This window comes from Arvicanthis niloticus, chromosome 28 (genome assembly GCF_011762505.2).
Source record: "Arvicanthis niloticus isolate mArvNil1 chromosome 28, mArvNil1.pat.X, whole genome shotgun sequence".
Classification (NCBI taxonomy): domain Eukaryota; kingdom Metazoa; phylum Chordata; class Mammalia; order Rodentia; family Muridae; genus Arvicanthis; species Arvicanthis niloticus.
Genome location: NC_133436.1, coordinates 9,575,022 through 9,590,726, shown reverse-complemented (window position 1 = coordinate 9,590,726; position 15,705 = coordinate 9,575,022). Strand labels below are relative to the sequence as shown.

General features: G+C 47.3%; 1 protein-coding gene across 1 annotated transcript in view; it reads right to left on the bottom strand.

The window, feature by feature from the left end:
- Ezr (ezrin) overlaps window positions 1-14,851 on the bottom strand; it is a 42,000-nt gene extending 27,149 nt beyond the window's left edge. Inside the window, exon 1 of the mRNA XM_076926684.1 lies at window positions 14,692-14,851. Coding sequence (XP_076782799.1) covers window positions 14,692-14,703 — 12 coding nt within the window. The 5' untranslated portion in view covers window positions 14,704-14,851. The remainder of the gene's footprint in view (window positions 1-14,691) is intronic.
- Window positions 14,852-15,705: the final 854 nt, after the last annotated feature.

The window sequence follows — 15,705 nt, the reverse complement described above, 5'->3', positions numbered from 1 at the left end:
TGGATACATCCCCTTCCGTAATCCACTGGAATGATTGGGTGGGTATATGTTTTGTCAGTTTGCTCCCTGTCGCTTTGATGATCTCCAACAGGACAGCTCAAAATGTCACTCAAACCTACTATGTACAGGCAGCTTGATGGGGATAAAAAGATTAGAGGAAGACCATTCTTTAAAAACTAAACATGTAACTAAGCTTACGTGGTTTTTTTTTGTTTGTTTGTTTGTTTTGAGTTTTAAATGAAAATATTCCATGTCCTTGGGAAGGCAGGGCTCTAGCTATCACACAGCCTGGCCTGACAGTAATAATGTGCGAGGCCACTCCACCCCCACCTCTTTTTACCCTACGCAGCAGAGCACGGTTGGCTGCTGAGCTGTTAGGTTGTGGTCTGCAGTACTAGGGCAGGGGTGAGGGCCAGGCTTTCCCTGGTCCTGGTTTTCCCCTAGACAGAAGCAGGGATTCAGTCCTCTGTTCTGAATCTCACTCCAATGATGCTGTTCACAACACCCTCTCATAATAACAGATCTTTGCCCCTAAGGGCCTGCTCCTGCTGAAGGAGATTAGAAATACACACTCTATGCTATCTGACCTGAGGAAGAACTATAACCTTTCCTAATGGTCTCAGAAGTATGGCCAGCTACTCCTGAATACTGTGGTATTCCTCTGGGATGTAAGCCACATTGTAGCCTGTGTTAGCCCAACAAAAGAGGCACTTGCTTCCCAGCTCCCGGATGTGATGGGGTTGTGGGTTGAATTTATTTACTCTGCCAAGCTCAGGGGCGAAGTCAGTGACAACATGTATTCATGGGAAAGAGCCTGACACACTGAAGGCTGCAACTCCTTTAGCTGGGACTAAAGCACCTACTAATCATGACCTGGTTGGAAAGCAGGAGCCCAGGGAGTGACAGAGGGGCCCACAGTCTAGGCCTAGGATCCCGGTCCCTTCTAATTTTTGACACAAACCATTGTCTCTGCCAATACACTGTCATCCTGTAGCATCTGCTAAGACACAGTAGCCACTTTGCACAAATGCTGGCTAACAAATAATCCAACTCTGTAAAATATTCCCAGTAACTCAGCAAACTTTAACCACCCCGCCTAAAAAGGCGGACTCCGGAACTCAGCTAAGGTGAGCAAATGCAGCCCCATAGAAGGTGGATGGTTTCTGTGGCTCACCGCTGGATTTTTCTTCTGAAGCTCTTTCTGCCCCTTTGGAAGCTGTTGGAGCAATGACTAATTACAATTAATTTCTTTCAGTTGTTTTTACTGCGTGTGTCTATGTGCCTGGACCCAACACAGTGTCAGAGGACTCTGAAGCTGGTTCTCCCTTATCCATTATTATAGAGGTTTTAGGGTGTGTGATCTTACACAGTCAAGCTTGTAGACAAGCACCTCTAGACCTGCTGAGCCACCTCGGGCCCCAACCCCTGAACCAGAGCCTTGCTATTGTTACAGTGACTGTTTCTGTCTCACAGCGGATCCCCATAGCCAATTGTCAAGATAACTTTGTTTCCATCTGTAACAACAGGACTGCCTACATCTGCACTTGGGCGGACTGCCGTTTATACACTCATAAAGTCTATAAAGTTGCTACAAGGCCAACTCCCAGGACCACGTTTTATATTGTTACTATTTCTAGAAAGCATTCATTTGTAATGGCATTAAAAAAAAGTCTACCAAACTATCCCTTCTTTTGAAGAGGGGCCAAAGCAAGAAATACACTATGCTAAGCCAGAATTGACCAAAATATCACCAAAGTATTTCAGAGAGAAGTGCCATGCCAAGGGCTTCCTTACTTCAGGAACTTATCTGTTACAATGTTCACGTGATGCCTGTCAATCCAGCATTGGCAGCTGAGGTTCTCGCCCAACCCACAGCTACAGCTGTCACTGGGCATTTGGAGGCAGGCTGGCATACATCTAAGCACTAGCTCTTGCTGCCAGGCTTCCGGAACATTCTTGATGATGTGTGGAGAAGGTAGAAATAGTGGGATAAGCACACAGTAGGGATGACGCAGGCCTGAGAAGAACCAGAACCTACAGTCCATGGATGAAGATGACACACACAGCTGGTCTGATCATTTACACCAAGCTCCCTGTATCTCTAAGTCAGATCTGGTCATCCCATACTGCCTGCCTAACAGTGTACAGAGCAGCTAGATCAACCTGCTTAGGAAGACTGCCAGATGGAAAAGGAAGCTCACTCAGCCTTAGGTCAGTTACCACAGAAACTGTCAGTCAGGCAAGCAATAAAATCTGTGTATCACTGTCCCCTCCACCCTTTTTGTTTTTTTGAGACAGGGTTTCTTTGTATAGCCCTGGCTGTCCTGGAACTCACTCTGTAGACCAGGCTGGCCTCCAACTCAAAAATCCGCCTGCCTCTGCCTCCCAAGTGCTGGGATTAAAGGCGTGCCCCACCACCGCCCGGCTTGTATCACTGTCTCTAACACAACAAGCATACAATGGCATCTGGCTAGGATGCATGGTCTCAATATAATAAAATTTCCATATGATGATACAATACTAGGACATATATCTTTTATTGCTTAAGTAATAATAATGATAACAACAACAATAATATCCAATGTCAGCTGACTAGAGTCCACTTGTCACCCAACCAGAGAGCAGCTCCATAGAGGTCAAAGCACTGTTCTGCAGTTCTGCTCGCTCTTCAACGTTCCCAGGAACAATGCATGCCAGTCACACCACTGATTGTCACTGAGACCTGGTAGCAACATCGGAGCAGAGGCCAGCATCAGCTATTCCACTGAAGACTCTGTTCTTGGGGACAGTTGTAGCTCACCAGAAAGAAGGTCAGGTAGCAAGGCTGAGGGACAGACAGAATTCCTGGTGGCAGCATGAATTAAGAGTAACTCCACAGGGCGACTACCCATGTCTTAGAGCAGCCAGTCCTGACTGTTTGCCCCAGCATTAACCACTAATGAAGGTGACCTCAGAGGTCAAAGCCAAAGGAGCCAGCTTGACTCCAAGAAAAAGCAAGCAGTTCTCTCTGTGGTATCTCAGTTCACGCTATGTGCTGTCTTTCCTCGGTGCTTAGAAAATGCTGGGTATAAATTTTTAAATCAAATAAGAGTCTAAAGTCATCGTTTTGACTTTTAATTGCAAGCAGGTCTGGCAAAATAGAAGTTGCCAAATTTAAGGGTTTTTTTCCCCATAATTCAAGTCTTCTTATGTTCACATTCATGACTGTCCACAAACATCGGATCCCTTCACTCTGGGACACTTAAATACTTATGGCATATTTCAGCATGAGTAGGATAGGCACCCCCCAACGCCCACTTTTTTAAAGCATAATAAACTATGCCTTGTACATGTGTGCCCTGGTGCCCACAGCCAGTCTGATCTGGCTTCCCGGGAACATGGTGGGTGGAACACGGCCGGTGGACACCTTATTTTACAGATGCCAAGTGCACTTTGAAGGAGCTCTATGGGTAACTTTAATTATGAAAGTCAGCACAGCATTCTCCTTGAGCCTCTTGCTAAACTGTTCTCACGGCAGTGCCACCACAGCGCCACCACCTCCAGACTAAATATAAACACTAAATTCTTAATATATTGGCACAGATGCTGGGCCTGAAAACTGCCTGGCAACTGTCCCAGGGAAGTTTTCCTACCTGTAACATAAATGTGTATGTTTTCACTACCACAGTGACAAGGTTAATTATTCTATAAGTGACCGTGACCAGCTACTGCTTCCTTCCTGCCTGGGCATCCCTAGCCCCTGTGTGTGCCTGTGTCTTTGTCATCCTTCAGCTCACCCCACCCCCATCCCCACCCACCTGCATGAGCGCTTGCATGTATCTCTGCGGCTGCATGTATTGCCCCACTTGTGCCTTCATTGAAAAAAAAAAACATCTCTTTAAGTACCTAGTGCAGCCTTGAAGTCCCAATCCACCTGCCTCAGCCTCCTGGGTAGCAGGCTGGCATCACCTTCCTGGATTGAGAGTCAAATCTTTTTAATGACTGAGGGCACTGAGACCCAGATGTCTTAGGCAACTCTCTCAACTCCTGATGCTCATCCCTCTGTATAACCCTTGTGTTTGATTTCTAAGGTTGGATCTAAGTCAATGTACTGAAAAGTCTATTAGTAAATTCCAGAGTGAAAACGACTAAGTACTCTGATGGGCTAATACTTTCCCATAACTTTGAGAACATGCAATGAAATCTCAAGTTCTCCTCAATAGCCCCTTTCTGCCTGAGAAAGTAAGATACTTCCTGCCCCCAGACCCACTTCCTGTCAGATCAAGGCTACTTAACAAACACAAAGAGCAGACAAACCAGTCCTGTTTGTACTCATTATGATCAGGGGGAAAAAAAATCTGACCTTAGAACCAGAAGGGAACTTTCCGAGCGTTGAAAAGAGGGTCAGTTCTGAACCTCTCTACTTCCAAACCTGGCTGGGAACAGGGTGTGCTGAGCCCTCCCCATGGACCTTTGGGTAGCAGAGAGACTGCCTCCCAAACCCACACCAGAGCAGGGGGGCCAGTGGGCAGAACCCACAGAAGGGAAGGGTGCTTTCTGGACTGTTAACAGTCTTATGCTGCTGCTGCTGGTGCTGGCATCTGTAAGTTCACACACTTTGTGTATGCTTGTAAGTAGGTACCTATTTCTTTCAGCCTGGGATTTCCAAAGGAATCAAACAAGAACTCTCAGAGACCACTTCACATAGAGCAGGGGAGCGAGATAGCCAAAGGAGTTTACCTGCTGCTAAGGAGAAAGAAGCAGAGACAACCCAACATACCCCCTCAGTTCACCAAGGCAGACTAAATAACTTCTCATTCAAGGTCACTTGCTCTTTAGTGGAGTTATCGGCTTTTGGTTTTGCTAGCTGTGCCCCACACACTTTAGTTAGGATGTAGCTCACAGAAATACCTGTCTAATTATATACACAGAGGGGATCCCCACAAAGACAGAGCCAAGATGGCTGCTACATGCTACACTGGTTTTTTAATTCTCCGCTCACAGCATGCAGGAAATGAAAGGCCTGTAGACTGAACCCACCTGGAATGCTCTATTTTCTTTGTAAATTTAGAAGTCTGTGAAGTTATTCCCTTTCCCAATGGAGGGGAGGAGGAGAGTGTCAGACCGCCCTGGTAATCTGTTGTTCTAGGGACACGCCTCTAATGCAGACCACAAGGAGATCCAGTGTGCGTCCTGAGACAAATCTGCCCCTAGCTAAGGCCATACAAGCAGGAATATTCTGCAGTTTAAGAAATGTTTTTCCTTATGAGAAGCTTAGATATGATCTTTAATCTTAGCCAGTGAAGTCTTTCCTTTTGCCTTCAGCAATTGCAGCCTGACCCGCTCACAGCTTTTACTTTTGTTTCTTTTATTTACTTATATGGGTGTTCTGTCTGCATGTAAACATGCACACCAGAAAGGGGCATTAGATCTCATAGTATTACAGCTATAGATGGTTGTGAGCTATATCACACGGTTGCTGGGAATTGAACCAGGGACTTCTGAAAGAGTAGCCAGTGTTCTTATCCTTTGAGCCATCTCTCCAGCCCCAGTTTAACTTTCATTTAAAAAAAAAAAAAAAAAAAACACTAAAAATCAGCATGTTTATAAACTCTGCTTGAATAAGCATACTTAAAAAAAAACCCTTCTGTTTTTTAAAACGTCTGTTTTTGAGGTTCTATTAAGTTAAATCAAACTCATCAATTTGCATGTTGTCACAGCCAAATGCCACGAAGGGGTTCTGTACACAAGTACTTGACTGGGGGGGGGTGGAGAAGATAAGAGGTACTTTTCAGCCCTTATTACCACTAACTCCCCCAACCCTTGTCAGATGTGCCCCCTCCACTTCCTGCCCACTCTGCCTCCAGCACCAGGACACAGACCTCCTAAAATGGCTGCCTAAGCTCTCCACTCAGGAGATACCTCCTATCTTATGTTCCTTTCAGTCTTCAAGGCTGACAGACTTGTTAGTGAGACACCATCCTGGGCCACAACACTTCCCAACCCCAAATCTTGTATAGACTAGCAGCCGTGGGCTAGCCGGGAACCAAGAGTTAGTAGGTTTTCATGGCGAGTGCAAGTCTAGTGAGAAACTGCCTTAAAAGCATGTGTGCTGAGGGGAGGGTGGAGGCCCAGCTGCAATGACATCAACTGTTCATTTGATCTGCCACACACGGGTGACCTACAGCACTGTGATGTCACTTCAGGGCCTCGTGGAGAACCCCTGAGCATACTAAGACCCATGGATCCTTTTATGGTTGGTCTGTCCGAATCCAACTGATACATTTTGCTACTCACTACTTCCTCTCCAGCCTGCTTCTTAGGAAGGTACACAGTGGTCCCAACCCCTCCCTGGCTAAGGCTACTGAGGAGGCTCATCCAAACAGTGATGCAGTATGTATGCCAATACCTCAGCATCTCAGTGAGAGCACTAACAACACCCTGTTCCACAAAGACAGACCCACATTGAACTGCGCTGACCACGTCGACTCTAGATCAGTTCTCTCTTCACGAACATACAGACGAAGGCTGGATCCGGTACCAAGACATACTGAAGAAGAAATCTAAAGATACCACCATGGAGACACAGGCAAACATTTCTCAACCAACACCCCTGACCCGCAGCATTGGAGAAATGATGGCCGGGTCTCAGTGGACCAGGAATATACTGAAGCACATCCACCACCAAATTCATGTGGAAACCAAGTTCACCCAGGAATAAACGAATAATAAAAGTGAACTCTACACCTTAACAATGCTCGATCATATGTGATGCTCGATCATATGTGATAGCCATCTGTCTGCTTTTCCACATCTCTGTGCTTCCACCCCCACTCCCATTATGTATCAACCCTTGAGAGCACACACACACACACACACACACACACACACACACACACACACGTAAGTCCTTCCCTAGGGAGAAGCAGAGAAAGGTACTGCTCCCCAGGACCTCTTGGCAAAAGGCTATCTTGGGCCTGTACTAACTTTCCTTGGCCTTTGGCCACTATGGGACGGTGGGGGCACATTCAGGAGAGTCTGCACATCAAATGGAAACCTGTCAGCCATGATGTGGTAACCATGTTGAGGCAGAGGCAACAGCGATCAAATCTTAGAAGGCCCTCTGTTGTCAGCCAGTGTGTTCCCAAGACCTGAAACCCCAGCATCGTAGACACCATGTATAGGAGGGGGTGTGAGCAGTATTCATCATGAGAGCCAAACAGAAAACACAACTTTATGTGCTGCCTAGTTCATTCGGCTGTCTAAATCAGACAAAAAAAAAAAAAAAAAAAAAAAAAAAAAAAAAAAAAGAGTAACCATCATGGGACGGGAAACTTCCAATTAGATGAGAATTCTGGAGTTGCAAGTAGAACCCACAAGGGTCAGGCACAAGGCTGAGTATGTGAAACACACACACACTCTCTCTCTCTCTCTCTCTCTCTCTCTCTCTCTCTCTCTATTTTTTTCCTATCTCCTCAGCCCTTACAAGTAGGCAGGCAGGTTCTTGTTTAAAGGCACAGAGTGGGCAGAATCACCCATGAAGAGTCCAGTTTGTATCTTCTACCACCCTCTATGAATCAGCTAATAATGCAAGAATTTAAAGGTCTTTCTGGAAGCAGATGTTTGGGGTATTTTGTTGTTGACACTTAACCACGTCTGACCACTACTGTAAAGCCAGGAAAGGCACAAATCAAACATCAAAAAATCAAACAGTTATCAAACATCAAAAAGGGAGCGCTAAGGTCTGAAATATAATGAGGAGGTCAAGGGGTCGGGGTCACTCCTGCTAGGTTTAATTTTTAAATTTTCAATGATTAAAAAAAGCAACTAATTTATAGACGGTCTCTTTCCAACTCAAATATCAGGTACAAATTGCTCTCAGTGTGTGCCAAAGATCTGTCATGAGACAATGGCTTAGGAGGTGACACAAGATACTGCCACTTTCCCCAGGAAACAAAGGGCAGCCACTAGCACCAGCCTTGTTAAACCTCAACCCTGTCTGCACCCTGGGACACTGTTCCCAGTAGCAGTCTCTGTTCAGGACACAGGAAGGACTTAGAATGAACTGACAGGAACATAGGAACAGCTTCCTTGTTTTATGAGAATGGGTTTTGTAAAAACTAGAACCAAAGGAGTGGCTCACCTTCCAAATATTGGCCTAGTCATAAAATCTGCACGAAGTCTAACAAAACCTTGACAATGGTTACCTTTATCCTGGAAGCAAGGGACTGGCTCTTTATTTTGTAAAGGCCTGGATGGTAAATAACTCAGGCTTTAAGGGCCTTATTTGGTGCTTTAAAACAAGGTTTCAAAAACCTAAAAAGAAAACATTCTTAGCTGGGAGGTCATAGAAAAAATGGAAGGCCCTACGTGAGGGGTCACCTGTCCCTTCCTTAAAGAAAAAGAAAGGCTTACCACCCTCCCCTGTGCCTACTAGCATCTCCTCCACCTTCCCAGTAAGGTTAGATTACATTCTTTCCAGCAAAAGGAAAAGAAAAACAACAGAAAGAGAAGTTGTTTGCAGAAAGTGACTTCAAGTTCACAAAAAGAGAAACAAAATATGTTACGCCTGTCCTGAGCTGTGTGGGCCCCCCATTGGGTGACACCCAACCCCACCCTTATTTGCATCAGAGAGAATTGAGTTGAAGTTAGAATTTTTGTTTCGCCTTTAAACTTTGTTCTCTCAGATATATGAATGACATAAAAGGGTCAGGTGTTCCTAAAGTTTTCCTTTCCCTTGAAACAGCATTGCCATCTATCTGAATTAAAAGGTCCTTACTGAATGAAAAAAAATAATAAAATAAAAATGGAACCAGCCTGTGGCCAGAAATGTTTAGATCCCTTATCTGGCCCCTTGTAAGTGACCAACAAGGGGAACTGCCCTGGTCCTGCTTGCTCCTGGTTGCTCTCCTATCTCAGTATGACCTTTGTCTACACTCACCTCCTCCAACAGAACTCCTACCAGGCACACCCCAGCACCAGGCCCACGATCTCACCACATAGACAGGAAGCAGAAATCCCAGGGGATTCTGACAGCGGAAGATGTGGAAGACAGACAGTCATATTCACTGAACATTTTCTGTGGCTCTTTCCCCATGAAGGTCCTGGGTATGCTTGCCCGACAACTTGCTTTTGCTGACAGTTTACACTGAGCAGTTCACACAGACTTAACAAGGCTTATGGTATGTTAAGATTAGCTGTCTGAACGTCACAAATAAAAGCTTTACCTCAGTTTACCCCGGTAGCATCTTTTGCACTTAAAACCTTTTTCTGCTCTGGATGACAAACCAAGGTGGATGGACACTAAACGGCTTCCCTAACAGCAAGCCGTACACTTGGTGAGATTTTTTGTGGTTCTCTGCATTTTTATAAAAAAAAAAATTAATGTACATTTAAGTATATGACAAATATCTTAGTCAAAGCTTCTAAATCACATTATAACAATGGTTTTGCTTGGTCCTTTAACTTTATTTTACATAAGTGAGTGTTTTGCCTGCATATCGATAATACTGGAGGGGTCCAGAAGAAAGAGGATCACATTTCCTGGAAGTGGAGACACAGAAGATGTGGGCTGCCGTGATGGGTGTTGGGAAATAAGCCCAGGTGCTCTGCAAGAACAGCAAGCGCTCTAAACCACTGAGCCATCCATCCCCAGCACTGCCGCTTGGTTCTTAAACAAACAAGCAAGCAAACAAAATAACACTTTTGGCCTCCGCTAAAGCTCAGTTGGTAGAGTCTTGCCTACAGATCACAGAGGCCTAGGTTTGATCCCCAGCACAGCATAGACTGGATATGCTGGTACCAACCTGAAACCCCAATTCCTAGGAGCTGGAGGTAGGAGGAGCAAAAATTCAGTGAGGCAGCCTGGGCTACAAGAGGTCTCTCTATCATTATCTGACTGACATACCTCCAGAAGTCAGAAGCGAAGGAGGGTAAACACGTTAGGATGCTACAAACTTCCAGTCTCTTGCATAAGTGTTTCATATTTCAATAGTGATAACATAAATTATAAACTAAGAGTCAAGAATCTGCGCATAGCTAATGTTAAAAGGGAAGAAAGGGCTCTCTCTAAAAGGTCAAAGAGTTACAAAAGTTTCCATTTAGAAAATTAAGAAAAAGAGTATTTTAACAGCGCTAGGTGGTGCTGTTTTCTTCCCCCTGGGTATAAACATTATTAATCAAGTTAGTGTGCATCTTGTTAAGAAATCACAATGTTACTGTTTAGGGTGGCAACAGACAGAAGCTGGACACAGAAAAGTTTCACAGGGATAAAGGCTTTCCCCACCTCTGAAAACCAAGAGCCTCTACCAAGTTAAGCCCAGCCCTTGAACCCACACAGACAGAAGCCATCACTACTGCCGCTCTGCATCAGTGCTGGGCTAGCCTTGTCTTCCTGGAGTTAAAGTCCCTTCCTACTAGGCTCCTTTCCCATCTCAGTAACAAGCCAGAGTCCAAAATGGCAACATAAGGTTGAAGTCAGACTTTAAAAAAATAAGTACTGCTTTTCAACTTTATTAACATGAACATGAACAAAAGCAGGCGCTTTTCTCCCATCATGGTTTTCCAGCACCCATTCATCTGTGTAAGACAGAAACTGGAAGGCCACCTGACCTAGCCCTTGGCGCCCAGTGTATCCAATCTACCATCAGTGGGTTTGGGGGGTCCCCCCCCCCACACTTTTACTACCCTGGTCCAGGCTGTCACTCATCCTGTGGCTCCCTCCAGAAGGTAAAAACCTGAGTTAAGATTAAAATGCCAGAGTATGGCTGACTCGGCACAGCCACCTGATTGCTTCCACAGCCAAGCAGGCTCCAACCGGAACCCTAATTCCTCCCCCTTCCTATTGCCCAGAGTTCCTCATTGCTCAGCACTCCTTCCCACAACTGCCAGAGCCACAGCTCAGCATTTACAGCGATTACTGTCTGCCCCGAACCAGACTGGGAATCCCAATGACAGGGGTTACTTCTGTGTCTACGATCTGGCACCTTAACACCTCTCACAATGAACTTAGCAAATGTCTGCTGAACTCCTGGCTGAGCTATAAATATTCATCATGCCTTATTGTGTGATGACGGCCCATGGGTAACCCTAGCCAGCATTTCTCACTGCTACATGCCAAAACCTTAGCTACCTAATTCACCATCTGCCCTGGGTGAAGGGGAAGGCGGGGAAGGAGAGGGGAGGGAGAGAGCGAGCATGTCCACGTGCACTTCTCAATGAAGGTAGGTGTGTGTGTGTGTGTGTGTGTGTGCACGCGCACATGCGTGCACGCGTACGCACTTAATAATACCTATGAGTATATTCATTAAAATCTGTCCCTGTCAAAATCTCAAGTGAAAGGCAGTATTTCCAGAGAGATATGGTTTGTCTCAGAAGTTAACCCGACTCACTTGCCTAGCATGCACAAGCCCTGAGTCCAGTGCAAAATGAAAAATTTCGGTTCACAGTAGATATTCAGACATACTTTCGAGTTCTAACAAAGGGTAATAAGCCTTAGCAACACTTTGGGCATGAGGCCTGGTTAAGGCATCTCTGTGTGTCTGTGTGTGTGTGTGTGTGTGTGTGTGTGTGTGTATGTGTGTGTGTGCACGTGTGTGGCAGACAGGCAGTTCTCAGTGAAGCTGGGAGACATCTGAGATGGTGGCTTGAAAGGCAACACCTTTCTCTCTAAGGCTTGCCTGCAGCTTCCCACCAGACCAGGATAGCAGGTTAGGGAGAACAAGAGAGAAGGGAGGGGGAGAGGAGCTCCCAGGCTACCTTGCCTGAAAAGATTGTGCAATTGCTTCCTGCACCAGCTCCTCATGCTAACCCCACCCGTGTCCTCAAGGAGGCCACACAGAGCCCAATCCGGGCACCAGATGAGCAGAGGCCAAGGTGCACTCACTCCAGAGAACCCACTGCCTTCCTTGGAAGTCCATCACTCCTCTCAGATGGAGTGCCAAAGTAACCACGGAAATTCAAGAGCAGTCACAGGCCACAGCTGTCCCTCCTCAGGTGCCAGACCCTCCCCTATGCCTTCCAGGAGGACTAAGACAAAATTTAGGCTTCTCCAGAGGCCACCAACTGGTTTCCCCACCACTCCACCCCACCCAGGGGCTGTCTTAACTGCTGCTGTTTAGTGGGAGATATCTCCTTTGAAGGCACCGTTAATGTGCTAATTTGTGTCTTAGTTGAAGAACCTAACTGTGAGTCTCCACAGGGAAAGAACCATGTTGCCCCTCTGCTCCAGGTACTCTGCTTGCTGAATAAACATCCAACAATTTAATACTCGGGGTCTAAATATCATGTCATTTCTACCTGTTTTACGAACAAAGTCATCTGACTGGGCCTGGAGAAGAAACCAACCCCGTGAAAGGCCACAAAAGGGCCAAAATCTAGATATATCTGCAGTTAACTGGGATTGCCCCTTAATCCAGTGAAGCACCCCACCCACTCAAACCATAAGAAAGATTATCACTTTAGGCTTAAATAGAATCAATAACCTTTTGTTTAAAACCTTTTGTTTAAAAACCTAAGGAGTTTGCTGGTGAATGTTTCATATAACATTTACCCTGGCAGGAAATAAACAAATCCCAATCACCACCACACACACCCCCCCGCCCCCAACACACACAACAACAAACTAAACAAATTCAGTTTCCAGGTAACAGCTGTAGAGGTGGCCACTAGGGCTACTTCCAGGGCTCAATCTAACAGGCCATTTCTCACCCCTCCCCCACCTGCAGAGGGGCAGGTGGTGATTTCCTTCCCCAGGCATGCACCTTGCACCTAAAAGGAGTCCTCTCAGCAAAGTCTGGAAATTGTTAACTCTGGCTATTGTAGAACAGACTTCAAAAAAGTTATTCTGTTACAGAAGCTGACAGGCACACAGACCATGGCTACCCTTCTTCCTCAGCACCTGACCAGCTCTTTACTTTTTCAGAACAAAGGTCTTACCACAGAAGACCTTTAAAACAGGACAAAATCCAAACATATCAGCCATAAAGGGGAGAGGGTGGAGAGGAGGAGAGGGGGAGGTGGAGAGGGAGAGAGAGACAGAGAGAGACAGAGAGAGACAGAGAGACAGAGAGAATGAATGAATCTTAAAAGTGTCTGAGATTAGAACACTTTATACTAATGGAAACAGGAAGGCGCAAATATCAAGATTCTGTCCACATGAGGTCCCTACTCAATACACAGATGTAGAATAGTATAGTGATCCCCAGGGTCTGGGGAAACTGAGATCTGTGTTGTATGGGTACTGAGAATCCGTGTAGAATAGTGCTGTTGGAAAAATGGACGATGGGTGATGGTTGGACAACAATATATTTTATGCCACTGACCTACACACTTAAAACTAGTTTATAAAGATAAAATTATACACCATGTGTAGCTTATAATTTAAAAAAAAACTAAGAATAAAGGAAATTACAGTTTGTAAAGAGAGGGGGGAAAGGAGCAACTGGAAACAGCGCCAGCACCCCACCACCACCACCACCACCACCACCATTTCTGTATGTTTTAATTAAATAAAAAAAAAACACACACACCCGGAACTAATGTACTGACCACCGCCAGCATCTGCTACAGTACCAGAGTAACACATCCTGTGCCCGTTTTATACCACAGGCATAGTAGAGCCTGGATGAGATTTTAGAGTTTAAAATGCATTTCTGTGAGGTCAAAATACTGTCCCATGGATAACTTAAGCCAAAAGCTGTATTGATGTCTGTATTGATGATCTATTATCATTTTTAGAGTAAATCCTTTGACCTGAAAGAAAACAGGCTTAAGACTAATAGAAACAGAAATAAGATTTCTAGGGAAGAACGTCCTTTCGGAGAACATAAAAAACACAAAAGTAGTAGTAAAAACAGATAATGCCGCAAGGACTAGAAATAAACTCTGTAGTTTATTAAGAAAACTCTTTGTAGTTTTTATTAGTCTTAATTATTTTCTCCATCTCAACTTAAAAATGAAACAAACAAGACATAAAACTCTCCCTCCGCCCAGTCATACCCCCCCCCCCGCCCCAGTGTAAAGGAGGACCTGCCTTGCAGTTACCCTCCTCCCAACCCTGTCCCGCCAGCAAGCTCAACAGATTCAGATTCAAGAACAGAGAGGCGAGCACACAGCACGTTAACAAGCCCAAGTTCACGACCAGTGCCCGGTGAGCCTCCTTATCAAGCCTCTGGGACTGCCTCATCTGCAATTCAAGTCCACCGCTAACCCTCCCCGAGATAGGGATCCTGCTGCAACCAGCAAAAACCCTTGTTTAGCTCGGCCGCGCCTCCCCAGCCAACGAGAAAGGGGCTGAGACCAGGCTATCCCAGGCACAAAGCCTCTCTTCTCCCAAACGTCCTTCAAACCGCCCAGGAAGGTGTGGGCTGCAAGTGATTTCGGTCGCTGGAAGGAACTGGGCGAGCAGGTGTCGGTCGTGTGAGAAGCCACCAAGCTTCAGTGCGACCTGCACCAGTTAAGAAACTTGGGAGGTTTCACTAAGCAGACACTTTTAAAGCAGTCCGAAGACCCGGTGGGGGTTGGTTAGCGACCGAAAAAGAGCCACCCACAAAGGGGACTAGAGAGTGTCACAAAGGCGTCGACAGGTAGCAAGAGGGCGGTCGGCACCCTTCACCAGAAAACGAACTCGGCTCTACAGAAGCCTGTGCAAAGTGACTCCCTTGGGGACCCGGCCTGGAGTAAGCCAGCCGCTCCGGAACAGAGACAACTTACTGGCTTGGGCATCTTGGCTAGCTGGTGGCTCTGCGTGCGTCCTCGGCAAGTCGGCTGTGCGGAGGAGGAGGAGGAGGCGGAGGCGGCGGCGACGGAGACGCGTCGGGACCTGCAGGCAGAGGGAAGCCCTGCGCGCGCTCCGCAGTCCGGAGCTTAAGAACGGGCGGGGCGGTCCCAGGGTTGAGTCACACCGGGGCGGGGCACCGGGCGCGCGCCCGAGCGCACCGCCAGGTTTCATTTCGTGTAGCAACCGTTGCCCCAGAGTCGAAACCGCAACCGCGGGATCTTTTAACACTTCTTTTTTCCCTTTTTCTTCACATTCTGGGATCGGCCGGGAGGGGGGCGCGTGTCCGTGCAGCCCGCGCTCTGCCTTGGCTGCGGGAAGGGAGCCCCCCCCCCCCCGGGGACAGAGGGTCACGCAGCGACTCGAGCTGCACCGAAGGCACAGCTCCACTGTCCCCAACGCGACCGCACAGGCGGTTGCCTCTTCCATCAGTCCCCTCCGGGGATCGCACGTGGTGGCACCCCGAACGCTCCTCCGGTGCGCCCCCGGATCCCGAGCGGGGCGGGGTCCCGGGGCCGCACCCTGTCCCAGCCTGCGGGCACGACCCGGGAGGTGAGCCCGCCAAGAAGGCCGCAACCCGGCGGGATCGGGGCCGGAGGGGATCGGGGGGGGGGGGCCTGGGTCTGCGCCCCCTCGCTCACGACTCTGCGGAGTCCGGTGCTGCGGCAGGCGAGCATAGAGGGAAGGTGCTAGTGCCCCGTGATGCACGGATCAGAGTTGAGGAAATGCTACTCCACGTGCTGGGGCGGCGGCCACCGGGCCTACTCGTGGGTGGGGCTGCCGGGTCTCCCCCGGGTCACGGCCCCAGGTCTCCGTGCACGTGGCCTGTGCAGCCTCTGAGACAGGCTTACGAGTGGAAGACCCCTTTTCTGCACGCCTTAGTTAAAAAAACTAATTTGTAGCAAAAGGCTCCACAGGCAGTGGTCTCTGAAGTTGACCTAAATTGACTT